At 41.3% G+C, this 27735-nt stretch overlaps 1 protein-coding gene across 2 annotated transcripts in view; it reads right to left on the bottom strand.

Annotated features, from left to right (window-relative positions):
• PHYHIPL (phytanoyl-CoA 2-hydroxylase interacting protein like) overlaps positions 1-27735 on the bottom strand; it is a 190167-nt gene that overhangs the window by 25913 nt on the left and 136519 nt on the right. The window contains exon 1 of one of the 2 annotated variants that reach the window (XM_066619163.1): positions 26855-26960. The exons of the other annotated variant lie outside the window; for it this stretch is intronic. Within the exon in view, the coding sequence (XP_066475260.1) occupies positions 26855-26960 (106 nt within the window). Of the gene's footprint in view, positions 1-26854; positions 26961-27735 lie in introns of those variants that run through there. 2 annotated transcript variants of the gene reach the window in all.

Raw genomic sequence — 27735 nt, 5'->3', positions numbered from 1 at the left:
TCATGCAGACCTCCAGAACAGAACCGGTATGTACTGTATGTTGGGGACTTAGTGTAACATTCTGCCACCCTGCTAACATTCTGCCACAGTAGATTCTGTGCCCTCATCCAAACAAACCCACACTGCTACTACACCCTTTTTGCCACTTCTTTTCAGCTGTAATAATTAGTCAGCACCTCCCAGGCTTGTAACTACACACTATGTAATTAATTGGGGTAAGCTGCAAGTATATCACTGGTACAGCTGAACAGCACATACCCTGTAAAGGAAAAATGGAACTGGAAGGTTAGAAAGAAAAGGGGAAAACGTGATGGGAAAAGGATGCCCTCTGTGTTATAACCACAGAAACAGCTGCAATTCTGTCCATGTAAGCCACTGGATCGCACAGAAGTCTCTCTCCCACTCCCCATGAAGAAAGTAACTGGCACCCATTTGTTGAAGTCATCTCTATATTTCACACAAACTTCTGTCCAATTTATGGCTCAGTCCTTCTTCCACTAGCCATTTTAATTTAGCAAGGTTGGCTTTAAATCTCTTTTCACTGGAAAAGCCTGTAGGCAAAACTAGATCTGAAGAAAAAGAGACTTCTCATGTTGCCAAAAGGTAACCCCAGGGCAGGTTCCCCTGTCCTCTCCTGAGCAGTAAAGGAAACCACACATGACGTCCTCATGTTGTGCATTTCCCCATATCACTGACTGCCAATGAACAGAGAAGCATACAGCATGAGGATACATAATCACATATTTCCATTACTACACCTCATGGCAAAGAAGAGGGAAGCCAGGACCAGGCTGTTGTTTTCAGTAGCAGAAAACATCTCTAGTTCTGTCTTATATATTATATCAGTCATTTAAGCACAGTCAGTTAACACATTGACATATTTAAATGCTGCATTAAGAGCTGAATCCTATCCCCCACCCCAGTGATGGGGATGTGCAATGCCCCAGTGCCTACAGAGTGCTCACTGCACGCTATGGTGCTAGGACGGCTAGGAAGAGATAAGTTTACTTACCTCCCCATAAGCCACCTGGTGCCAGTGGGTTTCCTTGGATCCACACCTGCTATTTAGCTAGCATAAGCCCAAGGAAAGTCAGGGGGCACATTGGGCCAAGAAAAAAGGATAGGATTTGGCATGAGCAGCTGCCACCAAGACCCTCCCATTCCCACTCCTTGGTTCAGCCCATTTCTCACCCTGATCATCTCTTGAATTTCCCCCTTCACCACCTCAGCTGCTCTGGTACAGACTGGGTGAGCCAATGGCATGATTGCAGTTCCTCCAACTGTTGGTACTGATAGCTCTGGTGCAGGATTTATGGCAGCAGATCATGAGATCTGCTACCATAGGCCCTGGATAGGATTAAGGGCTAAATTATATAGGCGCTATCATTAATGCCTACAAAATTTTACCAAACCTGTGCACTGCATCTCATTTATTTCCATTGATTTTTATTCCTCTTGGTTCTTTAGCAAGCGCTTTCTACATATTGCAACACTAAACTGATTTGTCAGACGCATTTCATAAGGTTCTTTATCATATGCTTTTCCCCAACATCTTTTTGACGTTAGCTGAAGTACTAATTATTTCACTATCCAATGCACTCCACAAATATTGGATGCTTTGTTCCAAGCTTTGCCAGCCAAATATGCGTCTGGTGAAATACATACCATTGTGAACACTGACATAAGCCATTTTGGTTCTTTCAGTTCTTATGTATGCTACATGAACGTATACAGATTTCATTTATTAAAGGAATTTTGTCCTGACTTTCTGTCCCTATATTGGGCACCCATGGTGACTTACCACACGCCACAATGATCTCAACACAACCACTGATTATCTACAGAAAAAGAAAAACATCTTCTTGAGGGCAAGAGGTCTGGTCTAGAGGGTAGAGCCTCCATTTGCCTGAAGATTAACATCCACAAGGTCGCCAGTTCGAGGCCACCGGCACAGTGCGACCTTGGAGCAGCTGGCAAGCTGCAGCTGAGCTGTTCCATCTGCTCGGAGCGTGGGAGGATGGAGGCCAGAATGTTTAACCAGATCGGAGTGTAACACCTTGAATGTGGTGGTTCTTGAAAGAGAGAACCTTCTTTCAATTTGTAAAAATCCCTGCGTGGATTTAATAAGCCTGCCTGTGTAAACCGCCTTGAATAAAGTCTTGAATAAAGACCAAGAAAGGCGGTATATAAATACTGTATATTATTATTATTATTATTATTATTATTATTATTATTATCAAACGAAAATGTCAGAAGTCCAGGAGCACACATGGATCTGGCAGAGGCCTGATAGAATAAAAAGGTCTTCAACCTGAACAGGAAAGACAGTTAACCAAGGCAGAATATTCCATACTGGGGCACTGCAATGGAGAAGGCATGCTCTTATGCTCTCACTAAAAGAGCTTCAGAAAATGAGGGAATGCTGAGCAATGATCACAGGGGATAATCAGGTTCATATGGTAGGAGGTGGTACTTTTGATACCCCGGCATTAAGTCATTTAAGCCTTTAAAAAGTAATATTCAGATCTGTTGCATTGGACCTGGAAACCAACAGGCAGCCAATTGACATGGTAGGGGGTCATGCAATCCCTATAACTGGCCCTGCTCAGTAGCATTCTGTTCAGCTCATTTTATGGACCCAAATGAGTCCACAAATGTACCCAAATGTATATATTCCAATCACTGAATGACAGGCACTTTATAAGAGCCTTCACACCCATACATTATTAGGTTTCCAAAAATACCAAGGTTGTCCAATAATTATGCCAATTTATTCCTTAACGCAGTGGTTCTCAAACTTTTAGCACCGGGACCCACTTTTTAGAATGAAAATCTGTCAAGACCCACCAGAAGTGATGACATAACCGGAAGTGACATCATCAAGCAGGAAAACTTTTAACAATCCTAGGCTGCAGTCCCAACCACATGTATCCAAGAGTAAGCCCCATTGATTATCATTGTTAAAAGCATATACAGGGTAGCCTGTTAAAAGTACAGATCTGTAGCATTTCCCCAAATGCAGTCACATACCATGGGAACATCAAGTCTAATTTATTAAAAATAAAATATTGAAATGAATGGAACCCATCTGAAATTGGTTCGTAACCCACCTAGTGAGTCCCGACCCACGGTTTGAGAAACACTGCCTTAATGAATCTTTGCAATTCCAGGCAAGAAAGAACAATTACTACTTCACACAACCATTCTGAGCAATGATCATTCCTGATAAGACCAGAAGATTGCTTTAAGGAAAAAATTAAAAGGTCAAGATTCTCACACTATTTAATTCTATGCAAGCACAGAACCACAGAAATATCTAATTTAGCATCCATCTCCACTTTCCCCTGCCATCGCTCTGGCAAGTCAAAAGAGATTAGAATCAGAACAAACATGCAAAAACCCACATCAGCATGGGAAATGCAATTGGAAATGCAAATTGGCAGCACATGTTTTATGTGAAACCCCACATGGGTTTCCTTATACGTGAGTTATTTCCCCACAGAATAAGCCAAGTGCCATTTTCACCTTGCCATCTACGAGCTGAGAATCTTCCACATGTGTTTTGAACATCTGGATAGAAAAGGTATGCGATTGTCAGGTATCCTCAAGTTTTGAGACACCAGAGGAAGCGAGACAGCATCCTATACTGTCTTGAGAAGGTTGCAGGACCAGGAAGTTCATCAGATGAGCAAATCTTTCAGGGGGGAAACCCATACCATTCTGCAGGACAGTGCTGTTGGGATACATGCAGACACAGGCTGCGTTCTTTTTTTAAGCTAGAAAAAATGAGGAAGTGACCTTTCTAGCATGCTACTAGCATGCTTCCAGCACAATTCTAGCAAGGCTAATTTAAAAACTGAAGTCAAATAGTGCTGAATGTACTTTTGAGTGTTTTTGCAAAGTTTAATCATTGCCTCCAGTCAATAAACGTACCCTAACATTATTTACCTCTGTATACTGCTTTTACAATATGGAGAATGGATAGCTCCCTGTGTGCATGTTCAAAATCCCCTCCTGCACTGCCTTCCCTACTTGCTGTACAAAATGGTTGCGACTAGTTGTTTCCTCGGAGCAGAAACATAACATTGCTAAATGCTGGCGGCCATCCTTCCTAGCTCCGAGTTTGTTAGGAAAAATTCTAGCATGGCTAGCTCACTAGAACCTAAAAAAATGAGCCCCTGGTGTGCTAGGAGCTTAAAACACAGCTCTCTAGCACTAAAAGTAAAAAAAAAAAAAGAATGCAGCCACATGCACCCCCATGCACTCTTGAGGTATAAACCCCCATGAATGCAGCATAAACCCCCATGCACTCTTGAGGTAGTGGACATCTTAATCTTTTGGAGGTCTTTCTAAAAAATTAGGTTTGCTCAACTAAAATGCCAAATAAATATAATTTCTCCCTTTTATCAACATCCAAAGAATGAGTACCCTTCATGTTTGTGTGCAACATGAGTCCTTAAAAATAATTCTGAAGAATAAACACTACCTGCCAGCTTTATTAAGTGCAGTGTGAACGGCAAAAGCTGAAATGTTTTATGCTCCTGTTCACAGGCCTATCTCTCTCTGTCATAGTCAGAGTTAAATATCAAGTTAAATTGTCTAATCAATTTTAGACTAGTTGTGATCAGCCTGACTGCAGCTTAACCAGAATCTCAGGAAACAAAGTACCTTCCATGTATTGTATTCTTCTCTTTATAGTTTGGCTACACCAATAAGCAGCGTACAGGGAAGAAAAAACTGCGTCTTTCTATTGATTAGCTAGAGCTTTGCCCTGTCACCATCAGCGAGAGAAAACAATACTTGGAGACAAAATGAAATCAAGTTTCTTCTAAACAACCATAACACAAACACTGAAAGATCTTTCATGAGTACTTGAACTGCTGCAGCTTTTGAAAATGAAGGATAGTTGACCTACCTAGCACCATCCTTAAAGATGACTTGTGGGGGGTGGCGGTGGTTGTTACCTAGCATATGGACTCAGCATGAATCAGCAACATTGTATGCCGTAAGAGGCTGCCATTTTAGGTTTGCATTAACAGGAGCATCATTTTCAACACATGGAAAGAAAGAGCTAATGTATACATTATGCAGGATGAAGAAATGAAATGTAATTGTACTATTGCACACCGCAAGTGGGGAGACCTGTTAAAAAAAAAAAAACCAAAACCAAAATCGGACAACTCCCTGCATTAAACTTTTAATGGAGTTATCTTCTTGATGAGCTAGTTTTACTACATGCAAACAACTTTTAAAATACAGGGATGAACATCTATAACAAATCTGTTTAACCATTAATAATCGTTATTTTATTATTTGTGTTGTATATATTTTTATAGTAATCATCAACACATAATGAATAAAAATGTCCTCTAAAGAACACCGAGAACTATAATTCTGTAAGAGTGTTAAGAAGCATTCCAAAGAGATCCTTTACCTGTAACCAAACTACATGTTTCTTAGGGTAAATTTTGTCCAGTACAATTTGAATTGCAAAATGAAGCAATTCCCTATTAATGAAAGTGGAAGTTAGGACAGCGATATATTATCTTTTGTTCACCAAGTCCCATAAGGTATATTCTGTGGGCAGCGTCAACAAACTATGTGAGGCTCTGAATTGCTAGCTTGACCTTCACATTCCTGTTTGGGTATGGATATGCATGTGACCATCCATCAGTCCAAATTACATTTGAAATGCTGCTACAAATCAGCTACTTTGCCTAAGGGGTGGAAATTATTTTTCCAGACAATGTGTGTATGATTTCAACTCCTTGTATAAACAAGAGAACTAATGCTAATGGTGTCATTCTCTTTTCTCAAAAGAAGAGTCCACAGTGTAGAACCTGGGTCACCTGAGCCTCTATTTTCCAAGCCACAATGGCTTCAAGAAAATAGAAGACAACATAATCCAGGAACAAGTAATTTGGGCAGGGAAACAAATTAATTTTACTCAAGGTAGATGTAAATAGCTCTAATAGCATGAAGATTTAGAGACCTATGGATTATACTCCAAAGAGCATTAAACATTTCCAGAAATGACACAACAGCTTTGAGTATTCCCTTATCAAATTAGGATTTACTAAAATGAATACTACTAGAAAAGCTGTAAGCATTTCTATAAATACCTAAGCTAGACATTTTAAATTTAATGGTGAATTTTCTGGTATTTTCCAGTTTTTGAAAAACCCGTTAACTAATTATCCAAGATAAGAGAGAGTACACACCCATGGTTTTATTGTGTCTGGCGAACTAGAGTGTATAGGAAGGAAACTTCCTCACCCTTAAAAGCTGAAGCAGGCAAGCAGGAATCTCACTTGAGGCTACTGATTGCTAGAGATGTGCAGGAGTCATAGTGCCAAGTTTTGAGTCAAGTCTCGAATCAGTGACCCCGTGACTGGAGCAGAGTCATTGCACACACCGCTGTAACTAGACTTGTGGAAAATTTCTAGTCATTTTGAGTCAAGTCCCGACTCATTTCAACAAATGAGTGAAGTCCTTGAGTAAAAAACAAACAAACAAAAAAACCCTTAGGCCTTCCACCTCGTAAGAACATAAGAACGTAAGAACAGCCCCACTGGATCAGGCCATAGGCCCATCTAGTCCAGCTTCCTGTATCTCACAGCGGCCCACCAAATGCCCCAGGGAGCACACCAGACAACAAGAGACCTCATCCTGGTGCCCTCCCCTACATCTGGCATTCTGACTTAACCCATTCCTAAAATCAGGAGGTTGCACATACACATCATGGCTTGTACCCCATAATGGATTTTTCCTCCAGAAACTTGTCCAATCCCCTTTTAAAGGCGTCTAGGCTAGACGCCAGCACCACATCCTGTGGCACCTCCCCTCAACTCCCCAGCCCTATCTCCTGGAACCACCTACCATCCTCCCACTTTGTCTGCTGTTGCCATCAGTCTGAAAGACAAATTCAAGATCGAGGTGTTTTGGGGCAATACAGAAGCGACAGGGGGGAAAAGTAAACAAGCACGCGCACACACTAAAGAAAGTCAGGACATGAGTTTATAGAAGTCATGACTCATTTCCAAGTCACTGCCACCAGTCACGAGTCAGTGACGTGTGTGACTCAAGACCCTAAAGAGTTACAAAAAATTTGTGTTTTTGCAACTCAAGTCCCCATCTCTGCTGATTGATCAGCTGCACATTCTGGACTGCAGGAGTGTGATCAAATACCTGAAAAGCAAATCTGGTGCAGTTCAGCAACAAGGACATCATATGGGACTTTCTGCTCATTTGTTTAGCTCTCAGGGGATTAGCATTACACTCTGGAATAATTTAAGTGGTGCTGAAGTTCCAATTTGATCATCCTCACAGTTTTACCAGATCCTCTGGGCCAGTTTTACCAGAGGTGGGGACCCAGGACATAATAACAACCAAAACATCAACCCCCAAGCTAGAACAGATCATCCTTCTTGCATAATAGTAGTATCTCACGGTTGGACAAGGTCATTCTCTAGATGGATTTCTGCTTGAAAGAGCATGAGTGACTAATGGACCTGCAGAGTTTTTAAATGCCAATACCGATCGTCTCTAGCTTCCCATTAGTTTTCCCAGCCATGAAATTCATAGTGCTTAGAAAGAAGCACACTGAGGGGGTTGAGAGAATAAGGCTGTAGGCAAAATTGACTAGAAGAAAGTTATTCCATTCAAGAAGAATGCAAACAAATTATGAACATTATCTATAAAAAGTTAGCACCATAATCCACTAATTAGGATTTGAATTGGCCCTAAAAGGGAACAGCATTTTTCAAACTTCTTACCATCAAGAACCTTTTCCAGATCAATCTGACAGAGAAATTTGTTTAATTTATGATATTGCCAATTTAGTATGATTTCATATAATCAATATTTTTATTGCACGTGCATATTGTTTCCAATCTGTATTTTGTAATTATTTGTTCTGTGAGCCACTTTGACCACCCTTTTTGGGGGAGGGTAGAAATTGAGTAAATAACAAATCCCCAGACATTCTGGGAAGGGTTCTATGCATTTAGTTCACATAGGGAACTAGCCAGGCCTGCTGGGCCACTCATAGCTTCATGTGAACTACCAACACTTCTTTTCATTTCAAAAAGGATTAGCTGCAGCAGAAAATGTCCTTTTTCAGAGACGTTTGTCCACCATTACTGAGGAGGGGATGAAGAACTGCAGAGCTCCTCGTAAACAATATGAAAAGCCCTGTGCTATAAAGAGAAAAACAAACTATTTTGAGAAATGGAGGGCTTACCAACACCACAGATTAAAATGGTTTACAGCCCAGTCCTATGCATATCTACTCAGAAGTAAGCCCCATTATAGTCAGTGGGGCTTACTCCCTGGAAAGTGTGGATAGGATTGTAGCCTCAGGCTGCACTCCTATGCATGCTTTCCTGGGAGTAAGTTCTGACTAAACTTGCACAGTATTGCACTTTTATTCATTCTTTCTCTTCAGGGAATCCTGGGAATTGCAGTTTTATGAAGGGAGCTAGGGATTTTTAACAGAGTTTACAGAACCTTCACCAAACTACTGTTCTAATGGCATTCTGGCAGAAGCCACAACAGGCATAAAACCAAAATAACCGAGGTGAAAACACATACTTGACTCTATCTGATGAGCAGTGAAATATCGTGAAAATAAGCTGCAAGCCAGGACCAACAGCTTGTTTTCTTCTACCATATGCTGAATTTCTAACAGCTTCATATTCAAGGATATGCCCTGCCAATTTCAGTAGGAAATATTCCCAGTCCTTAAAAATGTAATAATGCTGCCAGATCTCCTAACCGTGGCTAGGAGATGGGCAGCCCAATCCTGAGCTGCCTGGGGCACCCAAGCTCGGTGGCACCAAGAATGGCTGCTGCTGGATCCTGCACTGAGATAAAGGAACAAACATTTCCTTACCTTGAGGAGGTCTTGTGACTGCCTCCCCACTGCAGGATGCAACGTGCACTCTGTTGGCACAGCTGCACTGGTGCTGGAAAGTGGGATCGGATTGGGCTCCAAGAACAAACTATAGGCTTCCATGCTCCTGCAAATGAGTTTCCCCCTCCTTTTCATTATTAGTTCAATTGTATTTAAAGTTTAGAGTTTTCACCAACCATAACAAACCACAGTGCAAATCAAATTTCAAGTTCCAACAATGACAGCAAACTGTGATTTGACTCTAACCATGGCTATTGAAACATTAGTTACATTAGCTAACCATGGTTAGCTCTAATAATTAAAGGGGAAAATATGCAAGAAAGTGGAGCGGGGGGAGGAAGGCAGGTAAAAGAGTGTGCAAACCCTGAACGGCATTCCCAATCTCCTAACGGCACTGTTATGACTGCAGTAGTCCAGAAACAGAACCAGCCTTGAAAATCTTTCAGATCTGAAAACACCAAAATGCTGATGTGGCGCAAAGCAATGCTGATGGAGGTTGTAAGTTGCCCCAGCAAGTCTTCTGCTCCAGAGAAATGTGTTAGCTGAGAAGTGTGTCAGCTGACTAACAGCCCAATACTACCCACAGTTTCCTGGGAATAAGCGCCACTGACTCTAATGGGACTTACTTCTGAGTAGACATGCATAGGATTGGGCTGTAATTGGGGGAAGGTGACCAAAAGCTGTAAAATGTTTACATTTTTCCAAACTGGTTTTGTGCATTGTCCTTTATGGAGTGATTGGAGGCAATGCAAAGAGTCTTACAATGCAATCCTATGCATTTCTGCTCAGAAGTAAGTCCCAATGAGTTCAATGAGACTTGCTCTCTTGGATGTATAGGATAGCAGCCTTGAACCCCTTTCTTGAATTGAATCCCAATGCAATGCTTTTTGGCTATAGCACCTGAACTTCTCCAGCCATGCAAATCAGCCCTTTACAACATCACCCCATTACTGCACCCCACCTGTGATGTACTCTATTTTTGTTACACGGTAGATCTAATCCAATCTATACACACTCTTGAAATGCAAACTACTTAATATAGCTTCAGAACAGAAATGGAAAACTTATTTCCAAATTTATCAGAGATAGGCATCAGTTTTAAACCACCCTTTATACTAGTCACATGGGCAAAGGGTATGAGATGAAGAAGCAGAGCAAGAAACAGGTGAAGCGAGGCAAATGATTTTGTAAGCAGTACAAAATGAAGAGTGCTCCAAAAACCTGCACTGCAGATATTCTCCAAGATGCATATAGCATACTTGTCAGATGGTTCCAAGTTCTTCATGCCTGGCAAACTCTTTCTGCATAAATCATGTTTTTCCAACTCTTTTCAGAAGCAGCAAGTGTGCTCCGTAAATAACACACAGCTACTCAGTTTACCACAGGGACTCACATCCCCAAAGGTTTAGAAGTCTAAGTTCTTCCTGAAAGAGAATTTACTCTGCTTCATGAAAACAGGAACTAGCCTGTGCTGCCTTCAACCATCTCCGCTTTCATAGTTTTCTCTTTATTTTGAGGGATATAAAAAATATACCCAGAGGATGAAAACTGATTGAAGAACACCAAAGATAACCTTACTGGAAATGAAATCCTATTTATTTGGAAGTAAGTTCCATTGACTTCTAAAAGAAATTTCCCTCCAAATGAAGGCATGCTTCCACTGTAAAACATAAACTAGTTCAACTATAACCCTTTGCCCAATGAACCCTGGAAACTACTTTGTGTGGGGAATTTTCTGTGGGAAACCCCAGTCCAATCCTAGAAACTACCATTCCCATGGTTCTTTCAGGAGAAACCATGACAGCTAAACCAATTTGTATTCCACAAGTATGCTTATGATTATAGCTCTAAACTGAGCTCATGAGATCATCTATGACACATATATGCACATGACTGAGCAGGCAATTATGATAATTTTTCTACAGCAAGTTACAAAAAAAAGCACACTGCTTTGCATTTCAGTTTATCAAGGATTTTTGGAGTGACAGTCAAATAATGGAATTCAGGGGCTCTCCTTCCAACTGTGGCAAGGTGAGACATCACTTTTCCTTTGCAGTTGGAGAAGGAAAAAACAGACTACAGCAATGCCTGGGCAGGAAACATAATCCTTTTTATGCAGAAACACATAGAAAAATCTGTCAAAAATTGTGGGCAGGTGTTTTGTTTTAGGTGAAAAGACATGAAGGGAGAATGGAAAGGGGCATGTGGCTGGCAACAGAAATAGATGAGGAGGAGAAGCAATTGAATAAGTGACAGATAATCCAGATCATGATCCATTTGACCCTCTTTTGCTCAAAGGTAGCTGAGCCTGCCACCTTCCTGGCTGCGATAGCTGCTCAATATGTGAGAAGCTACATATAAACTATTAGGAAGTCAGAGACTTGAAGGAATTTTACTTTTGGAAGTAAATGTCTGGGACAAAAAAAAATCCTTTTTTTTCCTGCAAATCACTAGGGCTTGAAGATTTTGCCAAAAAATAAAATAAACCTTGAAAGTAATAGTCCTCACCAACAAGAAGAACCATGCATTTGATTTATATCCAAACTTGCTGCTCTTTTACTGGAGAAGATATTGGGACCTGTATATCCATTCCCTCTCCTACAAGTTGCTTAGGGAAATGCACAGTTATGGCAGCAGCAATAGATTTCTAACCCTACCCCCCCCCCATTCTGAGAAAACAATTTTTAAGAACACCAGGCTTGCCAGATGCTCCATACAGTTTGAAACCAGTATCCACAGGTTAACGGTACCTGGCCCTCACCTCCCACCCCCGCTCAGGATTTCATTTGTTAATGAAATCTGTGGTTGGGCCTCACAGGACTTCTGGGTGTGACCAGACGTGCCTTTTAATTGCATTTCGAGGTGTTCTGAGATGTGGAGCCTTCTGAAAAGCACTTCCGGTTTTTCACATCAAACCCAGGAGGACCTCTGGGGCCCTTCAACACGGGCTTGTGATCCACACTGAGTCAAATCTGCAGACGACAAGAGCCGACTTACACGCTGGAAACTGCCAACCACAGCACTAGGGCAGCCATTCTCAACCTTATTGGCCCCTTAGGAGCTCTTCTCAGGTTCAAGGTTCCAGGTTCCCCTAGTCAAACAAGGATACTACATGAACAGCTAAACATAAAACCATTTATTATAGAACACCAAGTCTGTGGTCCTCTTCAAATGTTCCAGGGCTCCCCAGGGGGCCATATGGCTCTTGTTGAGAATGTGTGCTAGAGTGCTGAACCATAAAACACACACATACAATTTTCTGCACTATTTCCTTAATATTAAATAATATGTCATAATTTTATCAAGCAATACTGTCATTCTGTGGCAATAATAGAGAATTCTAGGCATAGAATAGGATAAAAGGGGCCTTACACATAGGGAACATATAAGGAAGCTGCCTTACATTGGGCCAGACCATTGTTCCATTTGCTTTATATCATGAAGACAAAACGATATTCCATTTCTTGACGCCACCCCACCACTACCATAGATGGTGGCATATCTAAGAGAGCTTTCTTAGAGCACTCTGGAGGACGAGTCAGATTAGACATAAAAAGAAGGCAGTCTTTCAAATAAGCTAGCCCCAAGCGGTATAGAGCTTTAAAGGTTAAAACCAGCACCATGAATTGGGCCTGGAATCTAATCAGCAGCTAGTGCTGCTGTCAGACAAGCAGCCATCAGAACAGAACCACCAACCTCTAGTAATCACACAAGTCAGAACATTCTGCACTAATTGAAGTTTCTGAACTGTCTTCAAGGGCAGCTCCACATAGAGTGTGTTAGAGTAGTCTAATCTCAATGTTATCATGGCATGGATCGCTGTGAATCCAGGAGAACTCCAAAGCTGGAGACCTACTCTTTCAGAGGGAGTGCAACCCCATTTATGCACAATGACAATCTAGTATCTGTACTGTGGACTTCAAAACCAGGAGAACCTCTGTCTTGCCTGGATTTAATGCCACTTTGTTAGCCTTCATTCAGCTCCCAACCTTATCCAGGCAGCAGATTCCGTGTAAATCTAGGCAATTTTTACAAATCCATACAGTCCCAACTTAGCATTCTTTAAAAGAACAGCTACTGCAGAAGATAATAGCATCTATAAAAAGCCGAGTACAATGTTATTTTGGCTCTTCATACTAATTCAAGGCTGAATGCATCTGTGCAATATATTGTCTCTCTGAGACATCTGGTGCAATAACCTGATTTATCTTTCGGGCTTCTAATTACTCCATTGTGAATGGGATGTGTCTTCTTGAAAAACTATACAGGTTGGCCCTCAGTATCTGGAGTGTCTGTACCCGGACCCCCGCCCCCTGCTGCTTACAAAACCCACGGATAATTTAATTTGTGGAGTGGGGGCCACCACCCACATCCAGGAAGTGGTCTCAGGCACAAGGAAGCTGCACACAGCAATGGAGAAGGGAAAGATTTAAAAAGCTTGAAGAATGTGAGTCACTAAAGAGGTTTAAGAACTGCCTTCTGAATTGGCTGAAGAGGAGAAAGATGGCAGAAGAGCAAACTAGTAAAGGAGAATATTGAAGTATCCTTTAACCATATATTTCAGCATCTATCATGTATGAGCATAAGATCTCTCTCTTCACACACACACACACACACACACACACCTACCGCAGACACCCGCCTATGAGTCGATCCCACAGATAAGTCGAGGGCAGGTTTTGAGTCAACAATCATGGAATTTTCTATGACTCTCGGATAAGTCGGGGGTTAAACTTAGGGGGGTGTCTGACTATAGTTTTGTCTGATTTTACCTAAGGCCAGATCCTGAAAAATAACCTACCACTAATTGTTACCTAAGAACTGTAGTCTCTAATTTATTAAAAACACAGTAAAAGATCATAAGATACATTTTTATCCTTTTTAAATTCTGGTCTTCACCACCTTTTTGTAAACACTATCAGAGTAAGTGCACTGTAAACTACATGCCAGTAAAACAGTGGTTCCCAACCTGGTATTCATGTACTCCCAGGGACTCTCAACAGGACCTTTAGGGGTACTTGAAAAAGAATGGAATAGTGGCAGAAAAAGGCAGGTCGTGCTCCAGAATGCCTTGCAAGGCAGGAATGCCTTGCAAGGACCAGCAAGGCAGGAAGGGAGGTAGCTAGTTGGCTGTGAAAGCCCCACCAATAGCTAGTTTTTGTTCATCAATTCATGTATGAATCAGTGATTGAAAACCAGCACAATAAAAAAGCTGAAACATAATATGGAAAGTGATCAATCACCCTGAATTTCTCAGCACACTTCTGGTGCAAACCAGTGCAAAGGCAATCTTCTGTTCTTCAAACAGATGAAAAGATAAAATATGTGATGAATACATGAAGTCTGGGTTTTCATAGAGAGGAGATGAGGGCTTGTATTATTACAAATATTTTGCTAATATGAAGGGTACAACTTATGGAAATGGGCTGCCAAGGGATATGCAAGTGAAAAAGGCTGGGAACCATTGCAGGAGAACCAGGAATCAAATCCACCTTTAAGGTGTCCGGTGTGTTAAGGCAGAAGCTCCACATATAACATACAACTTATAACACATAACTGGGAGTGTGCAATTCAATTCCCAGCAGAGAGATGCAGCTGCATATATTTGCAAGCCTTTTTACTCAGAAGTAGACCCACTGCTTTCCATGGGTGTTATTCTTAAGTAAGGGTGCATTGAATTGTAGCCTGGAACTTTGCTTCAAATGGAAAGGAGGATCCCATCCTGGTGTTGAAAAGAACAGACCTGCTTTGCAAGCATTTGCCAAGCAGAACCAGGCTGCAGCAGAAGGAGAATAAAAGGTTGCTGTAGAAACAAATTGCTTCTAAGGAGCCTGCCTGCCCCTTGAGAAAGGAAACTAACTGTTCCGAGTTGAAAGGCTCTGCCCTCTGATTGACCTGGCGATAAGGGGAAGTGATAATTGGAGCTTGATTACTTGGCAAAAATGTTATGTACTATAGGCGAGTATCTATGGTAGTTATCTTCCACATATTGTCCTCTACAGTTAATTTTCTTCACAACTAGGCCTGCTGTGGTCACATGTGGCTTAGTCCTGGATCTGGAATCCCTCTTCCGCCCTTCTCCACCTGAAGCCAATTAAGCGTCTCTATTTTCTTGGGTGGCTGGGGCCAAAAAAGTCCCTTTGAAAAGTAAGCTTCAAAGAGCTGATCAACAGCTGCAGCTACAGTACCTTGGTTGTGCTTTGAATGCATCCATCTGTTTGAATCCTTGTTTCTGTTTGTTGTTTTCTTTTGTTTTTCGCTCCTTCTACCTTTCTCAGCCCATCTCTTCTTTCTAAATCTTACTTGGTTTGATTGCCATTTCCTAGCCTGTTTGAGCTTGGCTTTCCTCATCCTACCCTGCGATACCTGATAGAGCAGTGTTTCTCAAACTGTGGGTCGGGACTCACCAGGTAGGTCGTGAGCCAATTTCAGGTGGGTCTCCATTCATTTCAATTTTTTATTTTTAACATATTAGACTTGATGCTACCATAGTATGTGACTGCATTTGGGGAAATGTTACAGATCTGTACTTTTAACAAGCTACTCTGTATATGCTTTTAACAATGATAGCAAATGGGATTTACTCCTGGGTAAGTGTGGATAGGCTTGCTGCCTAGGATTCTTAAAAATTTTCCTGCTTGATGTCACTTCCGGTCATGACATCACTTCCATTGGGTCTTGACAGATTCTCATTCTAAAAAGTGGGTCCCAGTACTAAATGTGTGAGAACCACTGTGATAGAGCTATGCCATCTCATCTTGGCACATCCCGTGGCAGGGTGGCTGCCTTCAAATGTTTTTGAAAATCTATCCTATAACACCTATGGAAGTCCGAACAGGATCTGGAAAAGTTATCAATAGCAAACATTGAGGTTGCAATCCTGTACATACTTACCGTGGAGTAATTTTCATTAAACTCAATGGGGTTTACTTCTGAGCAACATGCACAGGATTGCATTGCATAGGAGTGTGCGGATGAGATAATGCCCTTTGTCTGAACAAACGGCAGACACAGAGTGATCAAAGAATAGCAAGTCATTTTACGATATTCTAGTGAAATGCATTTATTCCCCTAAGCTTTGGGTAAGATTGCTTAGGTTCACCGAAATCTTCAGCAGTTTTTTTCTTTGAAAGCCCAATTATTGCTTTCAAAACCATCTATGCAAAATAGCACCTGCATTCAAGCGTGAACAGAGACAAGAACACTTTGTGATAACAATAAAACTAAAATTGATTAATGATTCAGCTACAAACACCACAATGGAAACAAATTCAGCTACCAAAGACCACAATGTCCTGTTACAATGCTGAAAGAAAGAGTTTCACAGTCAGACAAGGGACGTGCCAAAATCAGAAGTGACAAAATCAGATCAGAGGTTTTGAAGGGAAATTTGGTTAAAGCCCTCACCCTTTTCTAACTTACAGCTGAAAACTTTTCATGCAGCATTATAGACTATGAATTATAGACATTACATTTGTTAACGCTCCTAAACAAAGGGATCCTTAAACTTACATCACAAACACAACAATTATGAGGATGGAATGTAATCTAGGGAATTAAAATTAAGTATCACAGCACTCCTGGAAGATTATGTATTGTGAGCATCAGCATCAGCTCACAATAGAGTATGAACTGAGGAGCTGCAGGATCAAGTCTTACTTCTGCTGTGGTCTTAGGGAACCCACTATTCCTCAGCTCCACCTCAAAAAAACAACTGTATGCATATTAATACTAGTACACCCTCCAAGGATATTCTCCATTAGTAACCATTCAACATGACCGTCACAGACAGAAAGACGAGAAAGCAGAATTCATTCCTTCAGTTCAGTACCTGTTGGGTTCCCCCCCTCCTCTGTTCCCTCAGTGACCATTCTGCTTAGTTGTTCTAGAATTCTGTATAATTCTGCCTTCTGTTACCTCATAATGCTTGACTTTGGTGTATTTTTCCCCTCTCTGCTGTGTTTGTTTGGCTTTTAAACTGATCAGTTTGCCGGCTGATTTAGAATTGCTTTAGCAATTTTTCCCTTTCAAAGTAGCAGCCTCCTGTAGGACAGGTGTTGGATCTGGATAGGGACCATTATGCAGGAGTAGAAAGGAGCCCTTTAATTCTGCAGTATATTCCTGCCAAAAATCTGCTGCCCCCAAAATGGATATTTACTCCCCACCTCAGCAAATGGCACTCCCAAGGGCAAATAATGGCTCAGGATGGGGAGGGGGAATATTTTCAGTGGGAACAAGGCATAGAATTCGAATTTTAAAAAACATCCTCTACTCCCACACCATAGTCCTGATCACAGTCTTCAGCTATTTTAAAAGAGAAAAACCAACCAACCAGACAATGTGTTTAATCTAAGCCTGTGCAGGGACTGTATCTTCTGTATTTTTAATATAAGTACACTGCCTAGAAAGATGTATATAACACTACTATTTTATAGCCGATTATATCTATTGAGATACTGCATAAATTCTAAGGCAGAACATACATGCCAAGTTTTTTTTTATTACATATGCACACATTTCTAAAGGTCCTGCTCACAATATGTGAAGAATGTCTACAGAAAAACAGTGCAGTTCGTAGAAACATATAGAGACATATAATATCATCACAGAAGGAAATCACTCAAGCTGCAATCCTATACACATTCACCTGGGAGTAAGTCCCACTGAACTCAACTGGACCGATGTCTGAATAGACATGTGTAGAACTGGGCTGTTAGAGTTTACAATACACCATTTAAGTGACAGTAATCCTAACACAGAGTGCCTGGCAATGATGGTTGAATACATGGTAAATGAATGGTAGAAGCTTAGTGGCAATATGCCTATTTTGTCTTCACATGACTTTTTAAAAAGGTTAAGTCCACTTAATGAAAAAAAGATTATCTAGTTTTTTTTTACAATACCACAGTACTTTTTAAAAAGTCTACGTAAAGTCAGTGTGTATAATGTGCCACTCTGCCCACTTCGAATATGAAGAAATGCCATGATGAGTCAAACCAAGATCCATCCAGCCCAGTGAGTTAGACCTATCATCAATATGCCCTGACTGACAGTGGTTCTCCAGGTTCTTAGGAAGAGGTCTTTCTCAGCCTTGCTACCCGAAATGCAGGACCATCTACATGAACTTATGTGCAGAACATACACCTTTCATTAAGCCACAGGCCCTTAATACAGCAAGATCAACACCATGCTTCTCATTTTTCAAAAGCCTGACTTGAGAATGTATTAAGTGCCAACTACTTCAATTAACAAATCTTGCCCATTTGGTATCATTAGGCAATGTCAGATCCAAAGGGTAGAACCTCCTGCATGCACTGTTCAGGAAAGTGCATAACTGAAAACTGAAAGAATGGGTGACATTACAGCAGTGAGAACAGCATTCATGGGTCATCATGAAGACACTGACAAAACACATGCTGTATGCTTCCTAAGGAACCCAAAATGGAATAGGAGGTAAAAATGCAGCCTACAGACCAAGTTGTCTGGTTCTACTATAACTTGAGGTAGGGTAACTTCACTCTAAATCAACTTATCTCATTTACTATACTGGTATCTCATCCTCCGAGGAAATCAGGATAATGTTCCTGAGGTACTCCTGTTTTACCATCCTCATCACCATCCTATGAGATATATCAGGCTTGGAGATGGTGATTAGCCCAAGACCACAAAGCAAAGGTCATGGCTGGCTAGAGATTTGAACTTGGGACTCCTGGCACACAAACAACACTTGACCAATACAGCATTATAGCTTTCCTTTAGTGCCTGTGGCTTGTCTTTTTGGCAGTGTGAAAACAGGAAGTAAAGCTTCTGCTGCATACGCAGCTCTCTTCTGTCAACACATCTTTCTGTCCCGGTCATTTAGAACACTTTTTTTTCCCTGCAGTTGTTACTTCTCCTTAAATAGATGCCTTGACCTATGGAGACTGACCCAGAACAGAATTGAGACAAACGGGTATGACAAACCTCAACTCAAGCAGGCTTCTTAGGAATCCACACATGGGTATTAAATGGCAAAGAAGAGGGCAGGGAAATTAAGATGAACAAGCAAAGGCTAAGAAAAATTACTTTAGATATGAAAAGCGAAGGAGAATTAATGAGGTACGAAAAAACTCAACAGCTGCGAGATTGTTTGAAGGAATTGAGAGGGCATAAGAAGCCAAGGCTATTAACAAGGAGGGCCAGAAACCAGAGTGGGAGGAAACAAAGAGCGCCAAGGTTAGAGAAGTAGGCTTACAATCAACCTACAGGAAGAGTGAAAGCTAAGGACAGTGGTTTTATACTAGATCAGCCATATGATCCATTACAGCTTCTCTGTAATATGATTCTTCTACAGAATGAAACACTAACATGTAGAGTCAAATATGACTTGCAAGATGGTTCAACAAAGGATTTTTGGTGAGTCGCAGGGCCAGTTCAACCCAGAAGTCACAAGGTATTCTGGACCAAATCACGCCCCAGAATACCTTGCAGCATCCGGGTAGCGCCAGCACACAACCCACTTCACAGGTCACACTGCCCCCCAGAATGCCTTGCAGAATTGCATTCTGAGGCACGACCTGGAAACTGCAGCCAGTGAAGTGGGTTGCAGCAATAAAAACTTTGAGAACCCTGCCATTCTGAAGTGGGAGAAGGTATACAGCGAGATACCACAGATGCTAGGCATACTTTTTTAATATAATTAAAGGCTTGATTAATGATCCAGAAAAGAAAGCACATGTAACTGTGAAATTTGTCAGTAAGAATTAGAATGGGTAGTTGCAACTTGCAAGTGGTAATTTCACACAAATTTGGCTTTTTTAAAAAATAAAAAAAAGACAGAGAGAAAGAAGATTCTGAATGCTAAACAATTCAAAGTTCAGGGAAATAACTTGGACAAGCCACACAACAGAAATGAGAGGCATGAAAAATTGGCTGTTAGGAAATTGACTGTGAAACTCGGCTACGATTTTACAAGGAATGCATGGAAAGTGAAATCTACTGAGCACCAACTCTAGAGAAAGAAACCCAGCTGAAATTAACGGATGCTGTGCAGATGCATCCCTTGGTAGAATGCATGCAAGTAATGAGGAATGCTTCTACATAGGGCAGATACGATTTTGGAAATAAAGTACAATATTACTACTACATCTTTCCATCCCACTTCCCTGCTAGTCATTGCCTCTGATGTGGTTTGAAAGAAAGTCCATAAAATAACATAAGAACAGGGTACTGAGAATATTAAAATCAACTTGATAAAACAACATGATGATACTATTATAACCAATTAAACAGTAATGGCCTCTTTTAAACGAGTGCTGCTCAAGAATACAAACAGAAAAAATCCAGAAGAGAGGAGAACAAGAGTTATGTGTGGCCATAAACAGCTCATGAGGTGGATAGGCAATTAATTGGACATAAAGGATGCAAGTCAGGACTACAAGCAAACACATAGCAAAGTCAAAAGGAATACATTATGAAAATGACAAAGGATGGACCAAGAAGTAATAAGTTTTGGATTCTAAAAAGAGTTTACATAATGTGAAGATTAGACCACCTTTGCGTAACGTGTAATTCATTATTGGAATTCACTATTCACTATTCACAAGATGAGGCAATAGGCACTGGCTTAGGTGGCATTAAAAGGGAATTAGACAAATTCAAGGAGGGTTTTCCATCAATAGCCATTAGCAATGCTAAATGGAAGTCTCATGTTTATACAGGTGTATAAAGGAGGACCTGGGAAACCATAGGCCAGTCAACTTGATGTCAGTACCCAGAAAGATCCTTGAACAGATTAAGCAGAATGTCCGTGAGCACTTAGAAAATAATGGGACAGTTTCTAGATGCCAGCATGGGTTTCTCAAGAACACATTATGGCAGAGGAATCTCATCTTCTTCTACAGTGACTACTCTATGAGACCAAGGAATGCCAAGGACAAAATGTACCTGGATTTCAGCAAAGCATTTGACAAAGGCTCCCATGATATTCTCATAGATGAAATTGTAAAATGTGAGCTAGATGGTGCAACTGTTAGGTGAATTTGAAGCTGGTTGAACAACTGTTCCCCACGAGTGCTAACAAATAGCTCTATATCAACCTAAAGGGAGGTAACAAATGAAGTGCCACAGGGCTCGTAAGAATTTTGCTGGAAAAGTTGGATTTGAATCTTTGAACAAATAAATATTTATTTTTGAGCTTTTCGAATAAAAAGATAAATTCACTTTCCTTTGGTTTGGAATGTGTTCATTCTAGATTATCTATCAGCATTCTGGGATGCGATAGTACCTGAAGAAGAAGAGTTGGGAAATATACGTACCAGACCATGATCTGATGGCTTGTAATTATCTTGCTAAAACTAAGTAGGTTTGACTCTGGTCAGTACCTGGATGGAAAACCATGTGAGAATCACATGAACGCCACTTTTAGATCCACCATGGAAGAAAAGCAGTATGTAAGTGTAATGAACAAGTAGTATAAAATTTCTATGCTTATCAATGTATTTTATTATTCCTGACTGGGGGGCCCAATCCTATCCAACTTTCCAGCTCTGGTGTAGCCACAATGCAACCCCGAGGTAAGGGAACAAATGTTCCCATATCTTGAGAAGGCCTCGGTGACTGTCCCTCTACCACAGGATGCAGTGCACACCCCACAGGTACAACTGCAGCAGCACTGGAAAACTGGATAGGATTGGGCCTTGGATTATTTCAGCCCAAACTGATATCAAAATTTAGTTCTCACAATTGCTATAAACAAAACCTGTTTATAAAGAAAGAAATTTTTTTTCTTCAAATTTTTTATTCACCCACCTTTATTGGCATATGTTTTTCAAATTTTGAAGTAGCAAGACTTTTGAACTTTTAAATTTATAGCAACTTTCAAATCTGATTGCAGAATACCGTAGACACGTATAGTACGTGAAATTTTTGCCAAGTAATCAAGCTCCAGTTATCACTTTGCCTTATCTCCGGATCAATCAGAGGGCAGAGCCTTTCAACTCTGAAAAGTTTCCTTTCTCAAGCAGCAGACAGGCACCAGGCAGGCAGGCAGGCAGGCAGGGCAGAGATAGTTTCTACAGCAACTGGGAAATTCCAGCCAGTTAACCTTTTAATCTCCTTCCTTCTGCTGCAGCCTGGTTCTGCTTGGCAAATGCTTGCAAAGCAGGTCTGTTTTTTGAAACACCAGGATGGGATCCTCCTTTCCATTTGAAGCAAAGTTCCAGGCTACAATTCAGTGCACCCTTACTTAAGAATAACACCCATGGAAAGCAGTGGGTCTACTTCTGAGTAAAAAGGGTTGCAAATATATGCAGCTGCATCTCTCTGCTGGGAATTGAATTGCACACTCCCAGTTATGTGTTATATGCTGTATGTAGAGCTACTGGCTTAAGACACAAGACACCCTAAAGGTCGATTTGATTCATGGTTCAACCTTTTTCACTTGCATATCCCTTGGCAGCCCATTTCCATAAATTGTACCCTTCCTGTTAGCAAAATGTTTGTAATTAATAATACAAGCCCTCATCTCCTCCATATGAAAACCCAGACCTCATGTATTCATCACATTTTCTCTTTTCATCTGTTTGAAGAAGACTCTGCCTTTGCACTGTTTTGCACCAGAAGTGTGCTGAGAAATTCTGGCTGATTGATCACTTTCCATATTATGTTTCAGGTTTTTTTACTGTGCTGGTTTTCAATCACTGGTGCATACATGAATTGATGACCAAAAACTAGCTATTGGTGGGGCTTCCACAGTCAACTAGCTACCTTCCTTCCTGCCTTGCTGGCCCTGCAAAGCATTCTGGAGTACAACCTGCCTTTTTCTGCCATTATGCCATTCTTTTTTAAGTACCCCTAAAGGTCCTGTTGAGTGTCCCTGGGAGTACATGAATACCAGGTTGGGAACCACTGTTTTACTGGTATGTTGTTTACAGTGCACTTACTCTGACAGTGTTTACAAAAAGGTGGTGAAGACCAGAAAGACCATTGTTTAAAAAAGAATAAAAATGTATCATGATCTTTTATTATGTTTTTAATAAATTAGAGACTACAGTTCTTAGGCAACAATTAGTGGTAGGTTATTTTTCAGGATCTGGCCTCGGGTAAAATCTATAGTCAGACACCCCCCTAAGTTTAACCCCCGACTTATCCGAGGGTCATAGAAAATTCCATGATTGTTAGCTTATCTGTGGAGTCGACTTATGGGCAAGTGCCTGCGGTGCTTGTTCTGCTTTTATGTTATAGGATTATTCAGATTTAATACCACCATATAGTGGCAGGTTAAGATACACATAGTTTCCTCCCAGCTAGTGCTTTCACTATCAGAAGCTCCCTCCATGATTAGAAGGTGCATTCTGCTCACACAATGACCTCTTGTGAGAGTAAAACCTTTCTGTTCAAGGAGAGAGCTTCCAGCAGCAAAAGTGCTAAGTGGGATGCTACTCAAATACTTATTTTGAAATACTGAATATATTACTTGCTATTCTGTGTATTCAAAGATCTTTCTCACATTTGTATAGTGTCTACTGGCATTGTTAATAGGAAACATCACAATCCTATGCATGTCTTCTCGGAAGTAAGACCCACTGTATTCAATGAGATCTATTCCCAGGAAAGTGTACATAGGATTGCAGCCTAATTAGATTTACCTTGCATAAATTAAAAGTGTATCTAGGATTGCAGTGTAATTAGATTTACCTTGCATAAATTAAAAGAAAGCTGTATTTGACTCCAACTGAATACTGCTTTGATTTGTGGGGTTCTGAAACAAAAAACAGTTAATATGAGCTTTACAGCCCATACCATTCTTCCATACTGTAGCATTCTCAATTGATTTCAGTGAGGCTTGTTCAGGCTTGGCTGTGAGAAAGATTGTAGCCATGAAAGAAAATTGTAGTCTAGTGTGAAAAAAAGGAATAGAACAACCAGTGACTTCAAAGGACTGATAGGTGCACAAGTCATACTCAATTTCCCCTTTTAGAACTGCTGCTGTGCAACATCTATTCATTTCAATGAGTTTTTTTGCAGAAGCCGTGAGCATATACTATTGAAATGCACATTGTGTTGCAGGACTGCTTGACAGATTGCTTTTGAAACATCATGCTTCAAAAGCAAAATACCTTTTAATATGAAACTTCACATCTATGATAGGCAGCTAATTATATGTTGCTGTATTCAAAAGTTGGGTAAATTTTCCCCTCTTGTGCCTTACCATGTAGGTATTCTTGGGTGTTAAGTGCCACCTGTTGGAAACAAAGTACGTTTCAAGTACTATTCCACAGCAAGTTCTGCGCACAACTGGTAATTTTTGATGTACATATACATTTTCTTTTCTTAATGTGTACCTCTTGACATCTGAAACACCAACCCAGCGTGAATGCTCCATGTCAAACACACTGAAGTTAAAGGCGCCTTGGACCAGGGAGCTATTTGAGAATCAGAGCCACAGCAGTGCAATATATGCAGGGATAGGCAAGCTGCATGAAGTCAACAAAAAAGTTAGCGTTCCACACGTATCACAATATCTATCTGATCCCGTTTTCTTTAAATACAAGGGGAACATATCTGGAAGTGTAAACCTATTGAACTTCATAAGATCATGCTTCAATTGTATAGAAAAATTAATTACACCTTGCTGAGTCAATTATCAGCCTACCATAATTAACATAGCAAGTTTCACTATATTTTGCTGGAGACAAGGTGCAGAAAAGACATAGCTTGTTTTCCACATTTATTCCCAAACCTCTGTTTTATCAATGAAAGAAACCATGCATATTAACCCATTTTTGCCAGCCCAGAGGTGTACACATTTGGTCCCTGTTGCATATATGCAATGTTGGGCACAAATGCCTTAATATGCTGTTTTTTATTTGAGAAAGGCACAGTGCAACTAAAGTAAATTTTGCGAAAACTATGCAACAGCATTTATTGCCTAAAAAGTCATGTGATGACTGCTAACCCTGGCTCTCTGAGCACCTTCCCTCAAATATTTTAGCATCGTTGTCTGTTACGTATACAATACTTCTTTGATGAAATATAAAATGTTGTTTCCTCACAAAATATATATGGAAATTGTGGCCACTGAAGTGAAGAACTGAAACAGTCATTTAAAGTCACGCTCCTGAGAACGTTAAAATAAAAATGTGATAAATGTGCAACTGTAGAATGGTTAAATATTCCCATTATCATTATTGCTTGCTATGCAACGTTATTAATGGTAAAGACATTAATTTTGTTACATTACTTCACCTACAAACCTGAATCTACTTTACAAAACTCCTATTGGCACTGCAGGGACTACTCAGGAATAAGTTGTTTGTGGGCTGAAGCTGTATAATCCAGAATAAGAACATACAGAAGAAGAAATTTACCATGAAACCACCAGATATTAGAAGAGCACTAAAATCATGTTAGAGAGTCAACAAGCAAGTCATATTCACTTCTGCTTTTACTATTTAAACTATGGAATACTAATTAAAATGATTTGAACTGTCTGAGTTAGTAGATATAAAACAAGACAGATGTAGGCGAATGAAATAGCATTCTGCAAGTTAATTCCTTAAGGCATTGGGTTTAGAAATAAGTTCTTCTGGCACTATTTTGAGCATAATGCTTCCTTTTTGAAGTCAGACAACATTGTAAGAATTTAATATTAAAACACATTTTTAATTGCTGGGTTTCAGTATTTGAACATCACTATGTAAATTGGTGGTTCCAAGACCCTCATTACACCCTTATGAATGTCTGGGTTTTTGCAGCTCAGACAACCCTAATGGCCTTTAAAACAAAACTTCATCTGCAAGACAGTTTTAACTATTCCACTGAGAACCTTAACAAGCTAATATTGGACCACCTTCCCTGGCTCCTTTTTCAAGATTTTCTCCGTCCCCACTCCCTTTTTCTCCATCCCCACTCCCTTTTTCTCCTGAGCATCAACATTCGTAACTGTGTGTAGAACAAAGGGTTTAATATTAGCACACAAGATGTCTTGCATCAGTTCTAAATTCTGCATTAGTACCATAAATTCTGTGCATAAATTCTGCATGTACCAAGCCAATTTCAGTGCAGATGGTGGGCAATTTTTGAGTCTCACCTCTGAAGAGAAGCTGTAACTATCCATGGTGCTGAAATGGTCAAAACCCCTCCTTACTCCCTTCCCTTCTTTGCAACCCCCCAAAACCACCCCAAACCTGGTTCCTTCCCCCCACTTGCATTTATCATTATTAACCCCATTTTAAGATATTAATCTTTATTGTATTCCATTAGTTACAAAATATACAAAATGTGAATTGGCAACAAGTTTTTGCATTAAGGAGGAAAAATCTAAGAGATGCTTCTTTCGATTTCACCACCCAGAAGTCACTCTTCTGTCTCTTCTTCTCTCCCCCCCCCCCCCAATTCAGGATGCCACAAAGGGGATTGTGCCAGCAGTTCGAGATCATGGCTTCGCAAGAAGCGATCATCCTCATCGGCTCTGGCAGTAGCCAGATCCAGGCTGGCTCTATGCACGTACATCCATACCGTACTCCCATGCTTGGAGCCAAGTCCATTCGTTCACATTTAAAAAGGCAGCTGCCCCTCCTTCCCAATCATGTACTAGACACTGTGCAAAAGCATCACCCCGCTTTTATCCCCCTCTTTCCAAGAAGGGGAGGAGGAGGAGGAGGCTTCCCTCCATAAGGTGTGACCCTCTTCCCCCCCTTTTTTTGTTCTTTTGTTCTCAAGCACAAGAAGAGAGACTGGGGAGGGGGGCATTTACACCTAAACCAGTGCACGAAGGAGGGGGCAAGGGGTTACATAGGGTGGCCAAAAAGAACCATACGCCAGGGGGAGATTAATTCTGCATTAGCAGTCCTGGGAAGGGGGCAGTGGTGGTGGTAGTAGCAGCAGGGAGCATTTTGCATCCAGCTAAGCTTCAGCCGCCGCCCCCCTTATAATTAAGCCCCAGAGCTTTCAACTCACCATCCCTATCGCAGAGCTGAATCGCCTCCAAGCTGAGGTTCTTGATGACATCCTCGCAGGGACTGGTTGGGCTGCTCATGTGGTGATCCAAGCGAGGCACCTCCATTGTTGGTCCCCCCCTACTACTTCTTGCCTTTGGGATTTATATATATATATATAAATATATTTTTTTTTCTCCCCTCCCTTTAAACCTGTGTGCTGCCAGTGGTGGGAGAGGGGAAAAAAAGAAGTGGGAGGGAGTACACTTTGCAATAGCAGCAGTAGCTCTTGCCTCCGTGCCTGTCTTGCCTGCCTGCCTGCCTGTCTCTCTCCAGGCTGGCTGCAAAATTCCTGGGTGCAGCACCGGCAGGCGCGCGCTCGCTCAGCTCCCTCCCCGGCGCTGGCTGGCTGGCTGGCAGGCGGCGCGCGCGGATCGGAAGGCGAGGGGAGGGGGCAGCCTGTCGCTGCAACAGAGCGGGGAGGGGGAACCGCCGCCGCCGCCGCCGCCGCTCACACTTGGCCCGCCTGGGGGGGAGCTCGTCGTTTAAAGGGGCCGCGCGCGGCTACTGCTGAGTCAAGCTCGGCGCCTGCACTAACATCACCCCTCCCCTCCCCGTATGCATACAACACAATGTCGTTGCCTGCAGGCAGCTTTCTCTCCCTCTGGAAAAAGCAGCAGCAGGAGCGGCTGTCGCCTGGAGTCTCACCTCCCCCCCCCCCCCCGCCCCTTATGTAATAGGTTTATCAACGAATTAAAAGCAGCAGGCACTGCTGCAAATAAGGCTGCAAGCCTATGCACGCTTTCCTGGGAGCAAGCCCCATTGACCATAATGGGACTGACTCCTGAGTAGACATGCATAGGCTTGGGCTCTCAGGCTGCAAGCCTATAACTCCTTTCCTTG

This window comes from Tiliqua scincoides, chromosome 3 (genome assembly GCF_035046505.1).
Source record: "Tiliqua scincoides isolate rTilSci1 chromosome 3, rTilSci1.hap2, whole genome shotgun sequence".
Classification (NCBI taxonomy): Eukaryota; Metazoa; Chordata; class Lepidosauria; order Squamata; family Scincidae; genus Tiliqua; species Tiliqua scincoides.
This window is presented reverse-complemented; position numbering and strand designations above follow the sequence as displayed.